This window comes from Brassica oleracea, chromosome C8, assembly GCF_000695525.1.
Source record: "Brassica oleracea var. oleracea cultivar TO1000 chromosome C8, BOL, whole genome shotgun sequence".
Classification (NCBI taxonomy): domain Eukaryota; kingdom Viridiplantae; phylum Streptophyta; class Magnoliopsida; order Brassicales; family Brassicaceae; genus Brassica; species Brassica oleracea.
In genome coordinates this window covers 25,069,456-25,086,020 of record NC_027755.1, presented here as the reverse complement: position 1 = coordinate 25,086,020, position 16,565 = coordinate 25,069,456, and the positions used below count along the sequence as shown (strand labels likewise).

The window sequence follows — 16,565 nt, the reverse complement described above, 5'->3', positions numbered from 1 at the left end:
TTTGACTTACACCTCTCCAAAAGTCTAAAGCGTTTACAACACGTCAAAATTTTGAAGACAAGTGTGCCTCGGATGGACTCTACTGAGTAAAAAATAAATCATGTTTTTGTTTTTGTATAATAGAAAAACAATGTAACTGCCTTAAATCAAGTGTATATTGTATTTTACTAATGTATCCACCTGCTAAAAATTCGTGTATAAATTTACACTACAACAATTCAAATTTCCTCATGGAGTTTATTACTTAAATCAATCATAAATCAAACCTAGCTAACATTGATACAATCTTATTCTTAAAAGGAGCCGATTAAATACTCTCATATTTCCAACTAAGAAGATAAATAAATGAAGCAACATTTACATTAGTGACAAAAATAAATAAATTAAAAATAACATCTACTTTCATCCACATAATAATATAGTGCCAGGTGGATAAAAAGAAAACTTATTTAAAACGATGCCCTTTAGGACGACGGACCCGCCACCACCTTTTCTCTTCTATAAGACACGCAATACCCACGACGAAGTAAGAACCCGTAGACACATACAAATAGTTGAAATCATTCACCAGCTTTCTCAGACACACACCAAAGCAAAAATCAAGAAAGAAAAAAAAATGGCATTTTTTCTAAACATTTTTCTTCTAGCAGTTCTTGTAATGATCATCCTCTTAATTATATCTTCATATTCAACAAAAAAGATCCAAGAAACCACCGCAAATGGTCCAAGAGCGTATCCACTCATTGGCTCCACACTCTCTTTCAACAAAAACCGTCACCGTCTTCTCCAATGGTACACCGAGCTCCTCCGTCTCTCTCCGTCACAGACCATCTCAATTCCTCTCCTTGGAAACCGTCGCACCATCGTCACAGCTAACCCAGAAAACGTAGAATACATTCTCAAAACAAAATTCTTCAACTTCCCAAAAGGGAAACCTTTCACCGATCTTCTCGGTGATCTCCTCGGAAAAGGCATTTTTAACGTCGACGGTCATGCATGGAGCTCGCAGCGTAAACTCGCCAGCCACGTGTTTTCTGCTCGTTCGCTCAGGAGTTTCTCTTTCGAGGTTCTTAAGGAAGAGGTCGAGAACCGCCTCGTACCGGTGCTTTTGGCGGCGGCTGATGCTGGTACGGCAGTTGACTTGCAAGATGTTTTGAAACGTTTTGCTTTCGATGTTGTTTGTAAAGTCTCTTTGGGTTGGGATCCGGATTGTTTGGATTTGACCCGTCCCGTTAACCCACTAGCCGAGGCCTTTGATACGGCTGCTGAGATTAGTGCTCGCCGTGCGACGGAGCCGGTTTACGCTGTTTGGAAAGTGAAGAGAGCGTTGAACGTGGGAAGCGAGAGGAGGTTGAGAGAAGCGATTAGGACCGTACACGTGTTGGTGTCCGAGATTGTCAGAGCTAAGAGGAAGAGTCTTGAGATAGGGACCGGAGAAGAAGCCAAACAAGATCTTCTGTCGAGGTTTCTAGCCGCCGGCCACGACGGAGAATCGGTGAGAGACATGGTTATTAGTTTCATCATGGCGGGAAGGGATACGACTTCTGCGGCGATGACGTGGCTGTTTTGGTTGTTGTCTGAAAACGGTGACGTGGAGAGGAAGCTTCTAGAGGAAGTGGACCCGTTGATAAGTTTAGGGCTAGGGTTTGAGGAACTGAAAGAGATGAGCTACACGAAGGCTTGCTTATGTGAAGCCATGAGGCTTTATCCACCTGTGTCGTGGGACTCTAAGCATGCTGCAAACGACGACGTTTTGCCTGACGGCACACGTGTTAAGAAAGGAGATAAGGTGACTTATTTCCCGTACGGTATGGGGAGGATGGAGAATCTGTGGGGGAAGGACTGGGATGAGTTTAAACCAAGCCGGTGGTTTGACTCTAAACCTGGGAGTACACGGCCGGTTTTGAAACCGGTTAGTCCTTTCAAGTTTCCGGTTTTCCAGGCTGGACCCAGGGTTTGTGTAGGGAAGGAGATGGCGTTCATGCAGATGAAGTACGTGGTAGGTTATGTTTTGAGTCGGTTTGAGATTGTAACGGTTAATAAGGACAAGCCGGCTTTTGTTCCTCTTTTGACAGCTCATATGGCTGGTGGACTCAAGGTGAAGATCAAGAGGAGGGAAGTCATGTCACATCCTTGACCATGCACGCACGGTTTAATAGAATCATTTAGAAAACGTACAATGAGTGAATTTGTATACTAGTACGGCAAACTCGTGCAAAAAATATTATCTGTAGATTCCTAAGGCTTGAAAACAACCGGTATTTGTTTTCACCAACCTACTATTGTTTTAAAGAAACCAGTAAAAATCAGAAATTAATAGGAGCAATTGGGTCAGACAACCAAATCAAATTGGAATGAGTAAACCGATCACAACCAATACTAAATCCGCAATTGATTTTTAGTTCGGTCCGGACACTTGAAAGGAATTGGCAAAATATCGCAAGACAAATTTTGCAACGTCTATTTTCATGTTAGTAAATTGCTACAATTGTTGTGAAGAACGAGTTTTTTTTAAGGAAAAGAAATGAGATTGTAAATAACTTACTTGTGTGATACAATTCTATTTATGTTATGAATGTCTACAAAGCTAGGGACAGAAAGACAGGAGATTGTGGCACTCAAAATGATCAAGATGAACATGGAAGACGAATATGGATTCCCATTTGACATCTTTGAGGGAGATCAACATTCTTTTGTCATGCAGTCATATCCATCTAATGTAAACGTCAAGGAAGTCGTGGTGTTTTCATGGTCGTGGAACACTTGGAACATGACTTAAGAGGCGTAATGGACAGGATGAAACACCCTTTCAGCGCAAGCGAGGTAAAATGCTTATAGAGAATCATGAAGATATAAAACATAATTGCGAATATTGTTATTGAGATATGTATATATTTAGTGAGAGTCAATACAATATTCTTCCAATCTTATACTCTCATCATTCTCTACATGGTATCAGAGCTACAATGATCTAACGATCTGTTCTGTTCCTGTTTTTCTTCTATTTTCTTCAAGCTACAGAGCTTCTTTATTTCTTTTTATTTCAAGCTATTGAGCTTCTATTATATATATTTTCTGTTAAGCTATATGCTTCCACCATTCATGTTCATGTGAACCTCTGAATCTAAGCCGTTGAACTTTTTGTTATTTAAGTCTACCATAGACCTCTGAATCCAAGCCTAGTGCTTCTTTATATTTATGCCTCATTTTTATCTTTAGAATTCTTAAGCTATCGTGGCTTTACTTCCAAAATCAAAGCTTAATGCTTCTTGTTTTGTTTTTCTTAAAGCCATGGAGCTTCTTATTATTCATGTCTCCAAAGACCTCTGAATCTATTTCTTCTTTTTGAAAAAAAAATGTTTTCTTTGTTCTATATTTCTTAGGTATTAGAAAACAAACAAAAAAATACATTAAAAAATGGTTTTGTTACCAAACCAAAGTGCTTTCTGCCATCATTCAAGCTCATCATACGTGGCTCTGAATCTATAAGCCTTCGGCCTTCTATTTTCTGTTTCCAAGCCAAGCCAAGGTGCTTCCTCTCCAACCATCTCACGATGTCAACAAGACGAGACTTCCAATGTCAAAAACACAAATCTTATGTCCTCCGGTCTCTCCGTCAAACATGACTGCAACATTCCTCCGTCTCCGCTACCACAGTTACTGGATCCGCTGCGTTCACAAACACAGATAATTGGATCTCCGTCTCTCTTCATCTCCATCATGAGATCTCTTCGCCACCAACGAAAAAAAAAAGCCTCAAGCTCCTAAATGTTACAGGAAAAGAAATAGAGGAGAGAGAAGGACAGATGGCAATAAACGAGTGGAGGATAGAAGAAAGTCGTTGGACGCGCTAACAGAAAGTAAGCCAATAGAAGATCGACACATGTTTTAATTCTATTGGGCGAGTTTGTTTGTTCTGTTACACGTGATGATTAAACAGAGCAGTCGTCTCTTTCGTTTTCATTCATTCAGAAATTGAGATTGTAATTTTTTTTAAACCATGATACAGTTCTATATTCATCCTTAGTTCATCTCTGGAAAAGATCGTTCTATCATTGGGATCTTTTGTAAGTGAGCTTCGATTTGGTGTTTTCACGAACGGTGAATCGAGTTAACGAGTCGAGCGAGTCATAACGAGTCAAACTCGTTATCACTAACCACCATTGCTAACTCCATCACGTCTTGATCTATTATCGTTCAATCTCAAGCCTAGCTTCAGTTGTCACTTCATCACCGCCTTGAGCTTTAGGGACCGTACAGAGAATCATGAAGATATAAAACATAATTGTGAATATTGTTATTGAGATATGTATATATTTAGTTAAGGAAACTAGGTTTAATGTTTATATTCTTATCTCCTATGTATTAATAGAGATACATTTTAAAAGTTATAACCCGTAGTTTGTATTAATTAAAAAGTGTCATGCTGAGTTGTCACGTAATTGAAATGCTAATTTTGCTTACGTGACGGCTTGAGAATCAATTGAGAATTTTGTTAGTCCAAAATTAAATTGCTAGAGAATGTTATATTATATAGTATGTTCATTATGGACCATTCATTTATCAAATTGAAATTATTATATATTCTTTCATTAAATAAAACCTATGGAATTACCTAATGTGATTAAGATATATATGACAATTAATGATTTTAAATAATAAAGATTTGCTAACAATCTGTATACTTTCTATCATTTTTGTTTAATTATTTATTATTAAAATAAATTACACAATTACATTAATCATATAATAAAAATTTAGATTTTATTTTATATGTTGTATTTTGAATTTTTTAAAACAAGTATAAATTATTAAAACTGTTAAAAGTCTCACATAAACATTTGTGATCAAAGTTTAAATTTTTTTCTATAAGAAGATACAATTATTATAAAATCATATAAATAAATAATTTTATTTTAATAGGTGTTTATGTTAATATATATATATATATATATATTTCATATCGTTTAAATTAAACTATACATCATATGAAAATACATACTTATATTTTGATATACGCGTTGAACATATATTGAAAAGTTAATATTTTAATTTTGAAATCTTCATTGTTTTTTTTTAAATGATTATAAATTATTGAAACCACTAAACATTCCCCATTATAAAAAAATCGTTGGTGTAAAATTTTATTACACAAATATGCAAATAATCATAAAATCATATAAGTAGAAACCTCATTGAAAAAATATCTATATTAAAAGTATAATATATATCTATGTTAATATCATTTAAATTTAATTATATATGAAGATTGATTGTTCTGATTTATTTACCCTAAAATGATTGCGAATAAACAAGAGCGGTCGTTTGATTTATATGCGCACGCCAATTTATTAGATAATAGTAACTGATTTCTTAATTATTTAATATATAATTATTATTTTATTATTTCATAATATGCAAAAAAAAAACATAAAATAAGTAATAAATATAAAATATAAAATATTTATTTTGCTCAAGGCGCAGATCTTAACTTAAGTATGTATGTTTTTAATAATTTTAAATCTTAAACATCTAATAAATCCCAGACCAAAACAAAATAAATAAATGAGAATAAACTCAAAAATCAATATTTATATCGAACAATAACCAAAATGAAAAAAACGACACAAAAATGAAAAAAGTATTGAAGATAGATATGATTAGCACGTGAACATAAACTTCTCATAACAATAATTAACTTTTAAATTACTAAATCATGATATAAAACCGAGCTTGCATAGTTTCATTGTAACCAAATAGTAGGCTTGAGATTATTCGGCATAAACGTTAGGTTCTTATGTGATAAGTAATTTTTTGACCTAAAATATTTTTAAAAATGAGATCAGCTCATCAGTAAACAAATTATGTAATTAACAAATATTTTAAAAAAATTGTTTAAAGGTCAAAAATATTTATTCGATCAAAAATATAAATTTTATTTTTTCATACGATATTTCTTAAATAATTTTTATATAAATTCACCCTGCACAAAGCGCATGTCTTATTTTAGTCTTCCTGTATAAGTTGTACATGTATAAGCTTTATCATTATGAGAGTCAATACAATATTCTTTCAATCTTATACTCTCATCGTTCTCTACAATGCCTGATGATACACCTGTTGGAGGGTGTGAAGTACCTCCATAGCAACTGGATTAGACACTGGGATCTGAAGCCGTCTAATCTTCTGATGAACAACAGCGGTGAGCTGAAAATATGCGATTTCCGAATGGCTCGGCAACATGGGAGTCCTATCAAGCCCTACACGCAGTTGGTTGTTACACAGTGGTACAGGTCACCAGAACTTCTATTGTAGGAACGAAGGAGTACTCAACCGCAGTTGATACTGATAGCATTATGGGTGAGTTGTTATTGATCAGCTTCAACAGATCTTTGAGGTTCTTGAAACACCAAGTGAGACAACCTGGCCTGGATTCACGTCGCTGCCAGATTCCAAAGCCAAGTTTCGGAAGCAACCGTACAATTTACTATGTAAGAAATTTCCAGCTGCATCTTTTATAGGAGGTCCAGTTCTTTCAGAGTTGGGATTTGGCTTGTTGAACAAACTATTTGGGTGTTGACCCTGAGAAGAGGCTTACAGTTGACGAGTCTCTTAGCCATGGATGGTTCACTGTAAGTACCTCTCCAGAAATCTAAGGAGTTCATGCCAACATTTCCTCCAAACCGTAACATTTCCTCCAAACCGTAATTGAGGAGTCTAAATATTTGTATTCTTATTTTGTAAGCTTTTAAACCAAAGAGAAGATTAGGAGGAACTTGCTGATCTAGTGGTCCATAAAAGGTGTGTGTGTCTGCCGCTCCCTCTACCTTGTATAAATACCAGTATCAAAATTAATTGAGAGAGATACGTTGCTTTTTGAGTTTCTTTCTTAGGTTGATAGTCTTTTCTATTTGTGTTATCTTCTTCACGAGGTATATAATACTCTAAAAGATGGAAGGGACTCGCCATCTGTAAGTTGTGTTACGTGTGCCATAAGGTTACGTGAACCTGTAGTCTTTTTTTAGGTTCGTTCCTTGATAGTTTCCTTATTTATTCTTATAAGCGGTATGTTCTGTAACAAGGTTTCTGTAAGATTGCTGATCGTTTTTAAACCACTTATGGTCTGGACATGGTGTCTCCTGGTGAGTAAGCGATGCATAAAGGCTCATTTCGTTTATTTTAACTCCTTTTTTTTGGGTCACACTGTCTTTATTGGCAGATTAGTAAGCGTGAGCTGAAATTAAGACTCAGATCTTGACTAGTTTCTAAAAACCACCATGAAGCAAAATGTTGCGGTATTCCTCCATTGCTTACAAGGCGATCACCGAGATGTTCTGTAGGATTGTCACGTCTACAATAATCCTCCACGATCTGAGCAAAATGTTGCGGTATTCCTCCATTGCTTGTTGTAGCTACTGCTGTCAGTTGCGGTATTGTAGACGTGACAATCTATGTATGTTGTGGTCACTCGAGTGCTAGATTCAACTTGCGCTTGTTGTAGCTACGGCTGTCAGTGATTTACTACTACTAGTACTATTTCACGTATAGACAAGCCCTCACTCTTGTACACCACAACAAAAACTCGATACGACGAGCAGAACACAATTTTACCATATCTTGACCATCTTGTAGATCATGATCATGTGTTAACGAAATGAAAGCCTACCAAATCCTTTTTCACGTCAATAAGACCCGTCGGTTCTTAACGTTTTAATTTTTTTCTGTCGACAATATAAAAATGTTATATAATTACCAATTTTCAGTTTAGTAGCAGAAGGAGAAAAATTAAAATACAATAGCAAACAAAGACAGAAGAAACACTGACCAAAAGACAAGCGCATGCAGGGGCGGAGCTAGATGGTGAGGAGGGGGTTCAGCTGACCTCGGTCAAATATGAAAAAATAAAATTTTAAGCTTAGACATGTGAAAAACAGTTGCTCAGTTGGTCTACTTCCTTTCATTTACCCTCCTATCCAGGATCGATGTTCCTCACTGCACCCTTTAAAATGAACATATAAATCAAACCAGTTTTTATTGCTTTTCTAAGGTTTTCTTATATGTTTTTGTTTTGTTTACGTTCTCATTGTTTTGGATCTTTTAAAATATTCATTATAGAGAATAAATTTCTTTTGCAACATATTTTTTTTCTTTCAGTTGTTTTGCAATTTATTTAGCTCATTTTCCACTTTTGTTTTAAAGTTTTATTTAACAATTAATTTTTTTAAATATCTTATGTACTATATTTTTTGTTTGAAATATAATTTCTTCTAAAAATTAAAACAGCTAAATAGTTTATATTACAAAATACTTTTAAATTGGTATTCGACAATTATATTTTAAATAAATTTTAATTTAATTAATTTAATTTAAATTATGATCCCAGTATACATATTTCTGGCTCCGCCGGTGAGCGCATGGCGATATAGACTGAAGCAAACCTAAGCTAGAAGACTGAGAATAAGCCATGTCTGATCAAACTTCAGCTAGGATCTAGGTCGCCGGCTCATTGATCTCAACACATACGAATCAGGGGGAACATCATCGACAGCAGAAGCCCCTGCCAAGCTAGCCAAGCAACACCTAAGAACCATGCACACCGATGATGCCTTACTATTACTCGCCATTTGTAGCTACTAATCAGCTAACAAAACGAGCAACTTCTGATCTAAAAGAGCTACCTTATATAGTACTGAGTAACCAAGCAACCAACCCATTGACCTTGATCCCCATCGAAGATGACAATCTTCTTTAACTAGATTTTAAAATATCAAACGTGGGACTAATCAGCTAACCAAAATGAGTAACCGAAAACTGCTTACTTATTACTTAATCAAACTAAAAAGATTGAGACTTTCAAGTTTCAAAGCTTGCCTGTTACCCCATACACAAACTCAAGCTTCATAGGTGGAAACTTATTAGCTACATAGTGGTTCTCTGGTTTGGTCCAAAGGTAGCAACATAATAGAACAAACCATGAATTGTGAAACAAGAAAGAATATAAGTAGATAGGTAACTTACAGTTACACTCATGCCGTTGAGTGTTGCCAGTCAATGGATTAAAGAACACCAGATGGAACGGCTACAGCGGGCTAGCTGCAAGATAATGCGTTTAATGAGACCAAAAGCTAACTAGGAAGAAACTTAAGATTCATATAAGAAATCAGGAAATCCAAAATAAATAGGGCAAAAAAACCGTTTCAGAACTCAAGCATCAAATGCACGACACTAAGAAAGCCTATTAGTGTCCACCTGATTTCTATCAAAACTGACACATGATTTATCTAACATCAAGTTGAGTTCAGCTTGCCTTCTAAAGAAACAATCCTATATGTGTACGGGACATTAGTGTTCTATGCATTCTACACCAAAATCTTTTTGCCAAGGAGAGAAACGATTTACTTCTCAACTCCTCCACGCCACAGTGTGATCAAATGATTCAAACACCATTTTTATTTCTCACCAAATCAACTCTATAACTTCAGCAATTCATGTTTCCGTGAAAACTATAACCTATCAGAGTCAGCCACACAAAGGCAGGAGGTAAGATACCTTACTTGAAAAAACAGATGATTGTGATATGCCCGTAGTAGAATCTGGAAGTAACAAACCCAATGAGATTCCTTGCAAACTTTTTTAAATAAAACAACGTTTCACAATGTACTAACTGAGATATGTAGAATAAGAGAATGTAAAACTTAATAAAGTTAAGGTAACAAAGATCTCAAGTTCCTGATATACTTTTGCGTAATCACTAATAGTTCCAAGATTAGCAAGGAAAGAAGAAAATACATTAAACTGCGAACAATCATTTTAATTCAATCTCTGTGAAGTATAAAGTATAATCATACTACTATGCAAAGAAGGCCATGTTTATTGCTTAGAGACATACATGCTGAGAAGTCAAATATGTTGTGTCCTCGTGATTGTTATCTACTAGCCTCTAGATCCAGATACGAGGGGGGGGGTGCAAACTGTGAAGAAGCCTGCTTCAAAGATGTATACCAGCAAAGATTTAGCAATCAAGTCAACATAAAGTGGAGTTACCGAAACCATACATTTACAATGAGTAACAAGCCTGCTTACCCATACGTGAAGAGTACATGCAATGAACTACAAGGAGGACGGCTTGAATAAAAATGTAACAACCCGCCCCGTGTAGTGCATTCAGCATCTATTAATTCAAGCAACAACCAAGAGACACACACAAACCAAGACCTACATTAAAGTAATGATAAGGCCAACATCAGAATGCAGATAGGCCAATCAGCCACAGTAGGCACATTTGTAGCTACTAATCAGCTAACAAAACGAGCAACTTCTGATCTAAAAGAGCTACGTTATATAGTATTGGGTAACCAAGAAACCAACCCCTTGACCAAGAATAAGAGCAACACTTGCAAGATTGCTGTAGTGAATCATGCACAAGAGCATCTATTATGCAAGTAAGGAACTAACAAGAATCAATGAATATAGCATCTTTGAGCCTGGAGATGGATACTGAAGCTGTAAACGATAGTAAAAGTAGTAGATAAGTAGTATAAGCAAGTTTCAGCCAAAGCAAGGCTGCTAAAACAATGAAAAGCTAAAAGAGAGAGAGAGAGAGACTTCAATCTAACATCATAAAGAGGGGACAATCTAAGATCCATTTGTTTAGTGTTTCCACTGTCTACAGAATCGGTTCTGTGAAAATTAGATCCAATAATAATAGTTATCAAAGGATTTAATCACTATTTTCTTTCTCACCAAATCAACTGATGATGGATGTTAGTATATTACTTGTCCTTGGTTCACCCACTTACCACAATAATTGGTCCATGTAACGGTTCTCCACTTGGTACAGTGTTACACCTCTTAGAGATTTCGATTGAAACACCATGTACCAGAGTTTATCTCCCATTTGCATTACTCGTTATGCTTAACCTGTGTACTAACAAACAAACTCAATCCTAGAAAATGATCACAACATCAATAAGAAGAAAGATCAATTTTCTTTTAACCTTTCACATGCGTCTAATTCCATCTTCAGCATCTCTAAAACTTCATCTCAACCTGCCACAAAGAATCAATCAAACTACAATGACTACAATCCAAATGCACAACCAAAATGAGATTCGATTCAAAGTTTCACCGCTGGAGACACTCACAAGGCCCTTTCTGAAATGAGACTTGTTCGAAATAGCAAGCCCTGCTGATTATGAGGCACACGAGAGACTGTGGAATCTCTAAGGATAGCATGAAAATCGAGTTAACGAGTCTAGATAAGTCGTCCAGCTGGGAAGACTTTCCAGACGCCTTATTATAAGTCGTCTAATAAGTCGTCCAGATGGAAGACTTTCCAGACGACTTAATTAAGTCGTCCGATAAGTCGTCCAGCTGGGAAGACTTTCCAGACGCCTTATTATAAGTCGTCTAATAAGTCGTCCAGATGGAAGACTTTCCAGACGACTTAATTAAGTCGTCCGATAAGTCGTCCAGCTGGGAAGACTTTCCAGACGCCTTATTATAAGTCGTCTAATAAGTCGTCCAGATGGAAGACTTTCCAGACGACTTAATTAAGTCGTCCGATAAGTCGTCCAGCTGGGAAGACTTTCCAGACGCCTTATTATAAGTCGTCTAATAAGTCGTCCAGATGGAAGACTTTCCAGACGACTTAATTAAGTCGTCCGATAAGTCGTCCAGCTGGGAAGACTTTCCAGACGCCTTATTATAAGTCGTCTAATAAGTCGTCCAGATGGAAGACTTTCCAGACGACTTAATTAAGTCGTCCGATAAGTCGTCCAGCTGGGAAGACTTTCCAGACGCCTTATTATAAGTCGTCTAATAAGTCGTCCAGATGGAAGACTTTCCAGACGACTTAATTAAGTCGTCCGATAAGTCGTCCAGCTGGGAAGACTTTCCAGACGCCTTATTATAAGTCGTCTAATAAGTCGTCCAGATGGAAGACTTTCCAGACGACTTAATTAAGTCGTCCGATAAGTCGTCCAGCTGGGAAGACTTTCCAGACGCCTTATTATAAGTCGTCTAATAAGTCGTCCAGATGGAAGACTTTCCAGACGACTTAATTAAGTCGTCCGATAAGTCGTCCAGCTGGGAAGACTTTCCAGACGCCTTATTATAAGTCGTCTAATAAGTCGTCCAGATGGAAGACTTTCCAGACGACTTAATTAAGTCGTCCGATAAGTCGTCCAGCTGGGAAGACTTTCCAGACGCCTTATTATAAGTCGTCTAATAAGTCGTCCAGATGGAAGACTTTCCAGACGACTTAATTAAGTCGTCCGATAAGTCGTCCAGCTGGGAAGACTTTCCAGACGCCTTATTATAAGTCGTCTAATAAGTCGTCCAGATGGAAGACTTTCCAGACGACTTATAATAAGTCGTCTGCGCAGTCTTTTGGATTGAAGTAAATACCTGACTCAAGATAGCAGCTTTCATTGATCTGCGGCCTCTGCTGCCCTCGTAAGCCAGTATCGGTGGAGACGGACTGTCTGCTCTGGGACCACCAATACTAGCACCCAATTCCGGCATAGCTGTGTACGTCTAGACCTGAAGAACTTGTATAAACCCATCCACGGTGTAACAGCCAGCAATTTCTTTGTTCCACAAAGAGTCCATCAGCACCTTAAACGCGACTCTCCCCCATGGATAATTCTCAAACCGTTCTAAATCCATCACTAGCCTTGCCAGAGTAGATCGTGTAGCGGTTGAAAACTTTCTCCCTTCAATGAATCCAGTGAAGATGGAGAGGTACGCGAGCCGCTTGCGATCTTCCCTGGACCAATCCCCGCATCTCTTCAGTGCTGCTATTATCTGATCAGTAGTTGGCCCAGCTTCCAGATGAACTCCCAGCATCCCCCAGAAAGAAACCATCTCTGGGGTAACGTCACATTTTGGTGTCTCAAGGTCCTCGATGTACTCGCAGTTTAGACCAGTGAGGTTTTCAAACTCTAACAGTGAAAACCTCAAAGGTTCTGGACCAACGAGAGACCACATCTCATACTTCTTCTTAATGTCCAGCTTGAAACTGAGCATGTAGTGAACCAGCCTTGAAGCCCAACCAAATCCCTGCTCCTTGAACTTGATGAAAACTCCCAAACTCGACTCCTTGAGCTCTTCAAATTCGTCATCAGTAAGAGCTTTCCTAAGAGCAGTATGCAACTTGCTGTTATCCGTATGATACGAAATGCTATTGTGGGCTTCTGGTTCTTCCCCTGATGTGTATAACCTACGGGGGAGTTCTGGAATATCCATCCTTTTTGTCTGCAAAATAATCAAAGACAACAATATAAGTCCAGACGACTTAGTAGACGACTTAAATTACTTACAAGTCTTCCAGTCGCAGAAGGAGTTGGAGTACTCGTCATTGCGGTTATAGATCTGAAAAAATAAACGTGAAACGGTGAGAATGAGTAAATTGATAGAGACAACGTTTTATGTTCATCTTTTCCTCGAGATTGATGACTTAGCGGCGTTAGGGTTTACAGAGAAACGGCGCTAAGGTTTACAGAGAAGAAGCGGCGGCGCTAGGGTTTAGAAGAAGCGGCGGCGCTAGTGTTTAGAACGTTGGTGACCACGGTGGCGAGGGCGACGGTTTGTTCGGAAATAGTGGAATCGGCGGCGCTAGGGTTTAGAGGAATCGGCGCGGCTAGGGTTAGAAGAAGCTGCGGCGACAACGGTGAGAATGAAGTGAGATAGATAGCCGATGTTGAGAACGATGGTTTGTTCGGAAATCGTGGGAATTCGAAATCGCCTTTGAGAGGGAGAACTGTTAGGGTTTCTGAATTTCGCGAAAAATGAAACAAAAAAAATAAAAATCACCTTATATATTGGGTAAATAATCCGGTTAGCTTTAAAATTACATTGGTAAACTTTAAGGTTTGGTCCGGTTTAGACGACTTATTCTGGCTGATAATGTACAACAGACGACTTAATATTTAGTCGTCTGTTTTCAGACGACAAAATATTAAGTCGTCCTAGACCCTAAAATGAACCCCTAAACTAAAATGACTAGATTAACTAACTAACCACGTTATAAAATCAAATTATACTTAAATAGTGTTTACTATACACAGAAATGAACACGCATAAGTAATTTTAAAAATTTTCAAAAACGGTTTTAATGCTTTCCAACATCTAACCCTAAGAACACATACAATACTACAACATATGTTGATGAAACATAAACTTAAGAATATCATGACTCACTACTTTCACTCATCTATGCTGAAAACAATTGAAATTTGTTATATCTTAATTTATACCTCCTAAGACATATGTTAATTACATAATTCCCATTTTTCACTTATCAAAATATTTTTTACAAAATTTTTAAATTATGTTTAAGACTAACTGTCCAGACGACTTTCAGTTAAGTCGTCTGGACGACTTATTTTCAAGTCGTCTAAACAGACGACTTGCGAGGGGTAGAAACGTAAAAAAAATTCCGTTTTTTTGTTTGGTCACAAGGGGATAGTTGTAATTTCAATAGCCTTTTAGGTTACTTTTGCCTTTGACCCAAGTTGGGGTATTGTTTTGGGTTTGACTCCAAGTTTTGAGTCACACTTGGCAATTCTCCCATAAATCTTATATATTAAAATAGAATTCACAAACATGATTTATGCGTGATTTTTTTTTAAATGGACCTAATAGACATATTCCTAAAAAGTCATGTTACATTTAATCTCTAATCCTATCATTTAAATTTTGGGCCTAACATAAATTTTTATTGGGCTATCAATAATTGGATTTAAACAATAGATGATCCATTGGATTTATAGATAATATAATTTAAGTAGATATAATTTAGTGTTGATATATTATACCTCCATATATTAATTATTTAAATATTGGTTGATGTTAACTTTTAAAATTATAAAGATTTTTTTAAATAACAAAAATCATATTATTTAACAATGATTAATCTTTACAACCTTAAACCAATGAAAACAAATTTAAAACTATATTTTATTTTAAAAATTAAACAAAAACTAAATGTTTAATTATTTACTCGTTAATATAAATCTATGAAGTGGAAAGTTTTAATTTTTTAAAAACTTTCTAAATTTGTGAAATGTTACAATATCTTTGAATATGATAGTAAAACAATATTTTATTAATCTTTATATGTATATAGTTACGATTTTAATAATGAAATAGGAATCCGAAAATATATATATAGAAGAAGATACAAATACATGTAAAAGTTTGAAACAATTTCTTCAGTGAAAAAAATACACCGTAAACTTATTATGTTTTAAAAATTGATAGACACATATATATTATAATATATACCAATTTAGGATTGAAAACAAAATGGTTATATAAAAATAAATGAAAACAAAAATCTGCGCGGTTGCGCGTATCGAGATCTAGTCTTATATATTAAAGCCAGTGTTTTTAAACCCGGACCGAACCAGCGGTCGGACCGGATTGAACCATGAACCAAAAATAATCCGGGTTGAGTTAATGCTAAACCCAACTAAAATCGAACCAGATAAAAACCCCTATCGAACCAGATAAAACTCGGGAACCAGTGACCCAGTGAACTGACCAAACCCTGATTTGTATATAAACCAAAATTTTGTTAATGAAACAATTAATTTTCTTCTTTTTAAAATAAAAATAAGATTTATCAAAGATTAATAAAGTATTATCTCTTTTCTTTTTGTTTTGTCGTCTGTACAACTAATAAATTACAAGATTCATAAAGTTTAATATTCACATTAGGATGTTGTTTGTGTCTACTTTTCACTTTTTAAAAATTTTATTTCATGATCAATTGTTTGAAAACTTAAAATATTTGAAACATTTTCGTTTCTGAAATTTGTATTTCAAAATATAACTTTTACGTAATATGTATATAATTATTTTTAAAGGTGATGAAGATTTAGAGTGATAAGACCTACGAATAAAGTTTAAATGTGTTTTTCATAATGATTTTAGATTTTAATTGTTATTTTTAAGTTTTTCTAAACATTATGGCTATTTAAAACTTTTATTTGATATGATCTATTTTTTTAAAAAACAATTTGCATATTATTTCTAAAATATCATTAAATTTAGTTTAATCTAAGTAAACCCGATCGAACCCGGTTCAGATCCGGTCAAACCACAATGATCCATGACCCAAAAAAATTTCGGTTCGCTAGTCGGTCCGGTTTTAAAAACACTGATAAAAACAGAAGTCACAACCTTGATTCATGTGTAATTTTTTTAAAAATGGACTTTCACTAGAAATCACTTATCATTCATTTATTACTAATAATATGGATTAATAATATATCATTCCTAATATAACATCGACTTCTAAAACCCCTGATTGGTTAACAAACTCACCTTGATTCATGTGTGATATTTTTATTTAGATAATCATTTAATTTTTTTAAATTAAATGTATTTCCTTAATGCTAATATATAATCTTTTAGCTATGGTGTTAGGAGTTTTCAAGGCTCCTAAGACAAATGTTGTAGTATAGTGATTGTCGAACCAGTTCTGAGGGATATCAAAGCACTGAGAATGCAAGTACTCACTTAATCTAAGTGCAACCAATGATTTAGATGGGTTTTAA

General features: G+C 35.7%; 1 protein-coding gene, 1 long non-coding RNA gene and 1 pseudogene across 7 annotated transcripts; 2 read left to right on the top strand and 1 right to left on the bottom strand.

Annotated features, from left to right (window-relative positions):
• The first annotated feature begins 528 nt into the window (after window positions 1-528).
• Window positions 529-2,378, top strand: LOC106308148 (cytochrome P450 94B3). Of its 2 annotated transcripts, XM_013745281.1 has the most exons (2): window positions 529-1,999; window positions 2,076-2,378. In XM_013745281.1, the coding sequence occupies exons 1-2, from the start codon at window positions 617-619 to the stop codon at window positions 2,100-2,102; spliced, it is 1,410 nt and encodes a 469-aa protein (XP_013600735.1). In that variant the 5' UTR covers window positions 529-616; the 3' UTR covers window positions 2,103-2,378. The 2 variants fall into 2 exon arrangements, with proteins under 2 accessions (XP_013600735.1, XP_013600734.1); XM_013745280.1 differs by having other exon boundaries at window positions 529-2,378.
• A 193-nt stretch (window positions 2,379-2,571) lies between these two features.
• Window positions 2,572-6,708, top strand: LOC106309024 (annotated as a pseudogene).
• A 2,018-nt stretch (window positions 6,709-8,726) lies between these two features.
• LOC106310674 lies at window positions 8,727-11,239 on the bottom strand. 5 transcript variants are annotated; one of them, XR_001263841.1, is made up of 7 exons: window positions 11,145-11,239; window positions 10,998-11,049; window positions 10,800-10,920; window positions 10,084-10,215; window positions 9,890-9,983; window positions 9,550-9,593; window positions 8,727-9,093 (listed from the first exon to the last, which is right to left on the bottom strand). It is a non-coding gene; the product is annotated as an uncharacterized LOC106310674 (long non-coding RNA). The 5 variants fall into 5 exon arrangements; XR_001263842.1 differs by having other exon boundaries at window positions 9,555-9,593; XR_001263844.1 differs by lacking the exons at window positions 8,727-9,093; window positions 9,550-9,593 and having other exon boundaries at window positions 9,793-9,986.
• Window positions 11,240-16,565: the final 5,326 nt, after the last annotated feature.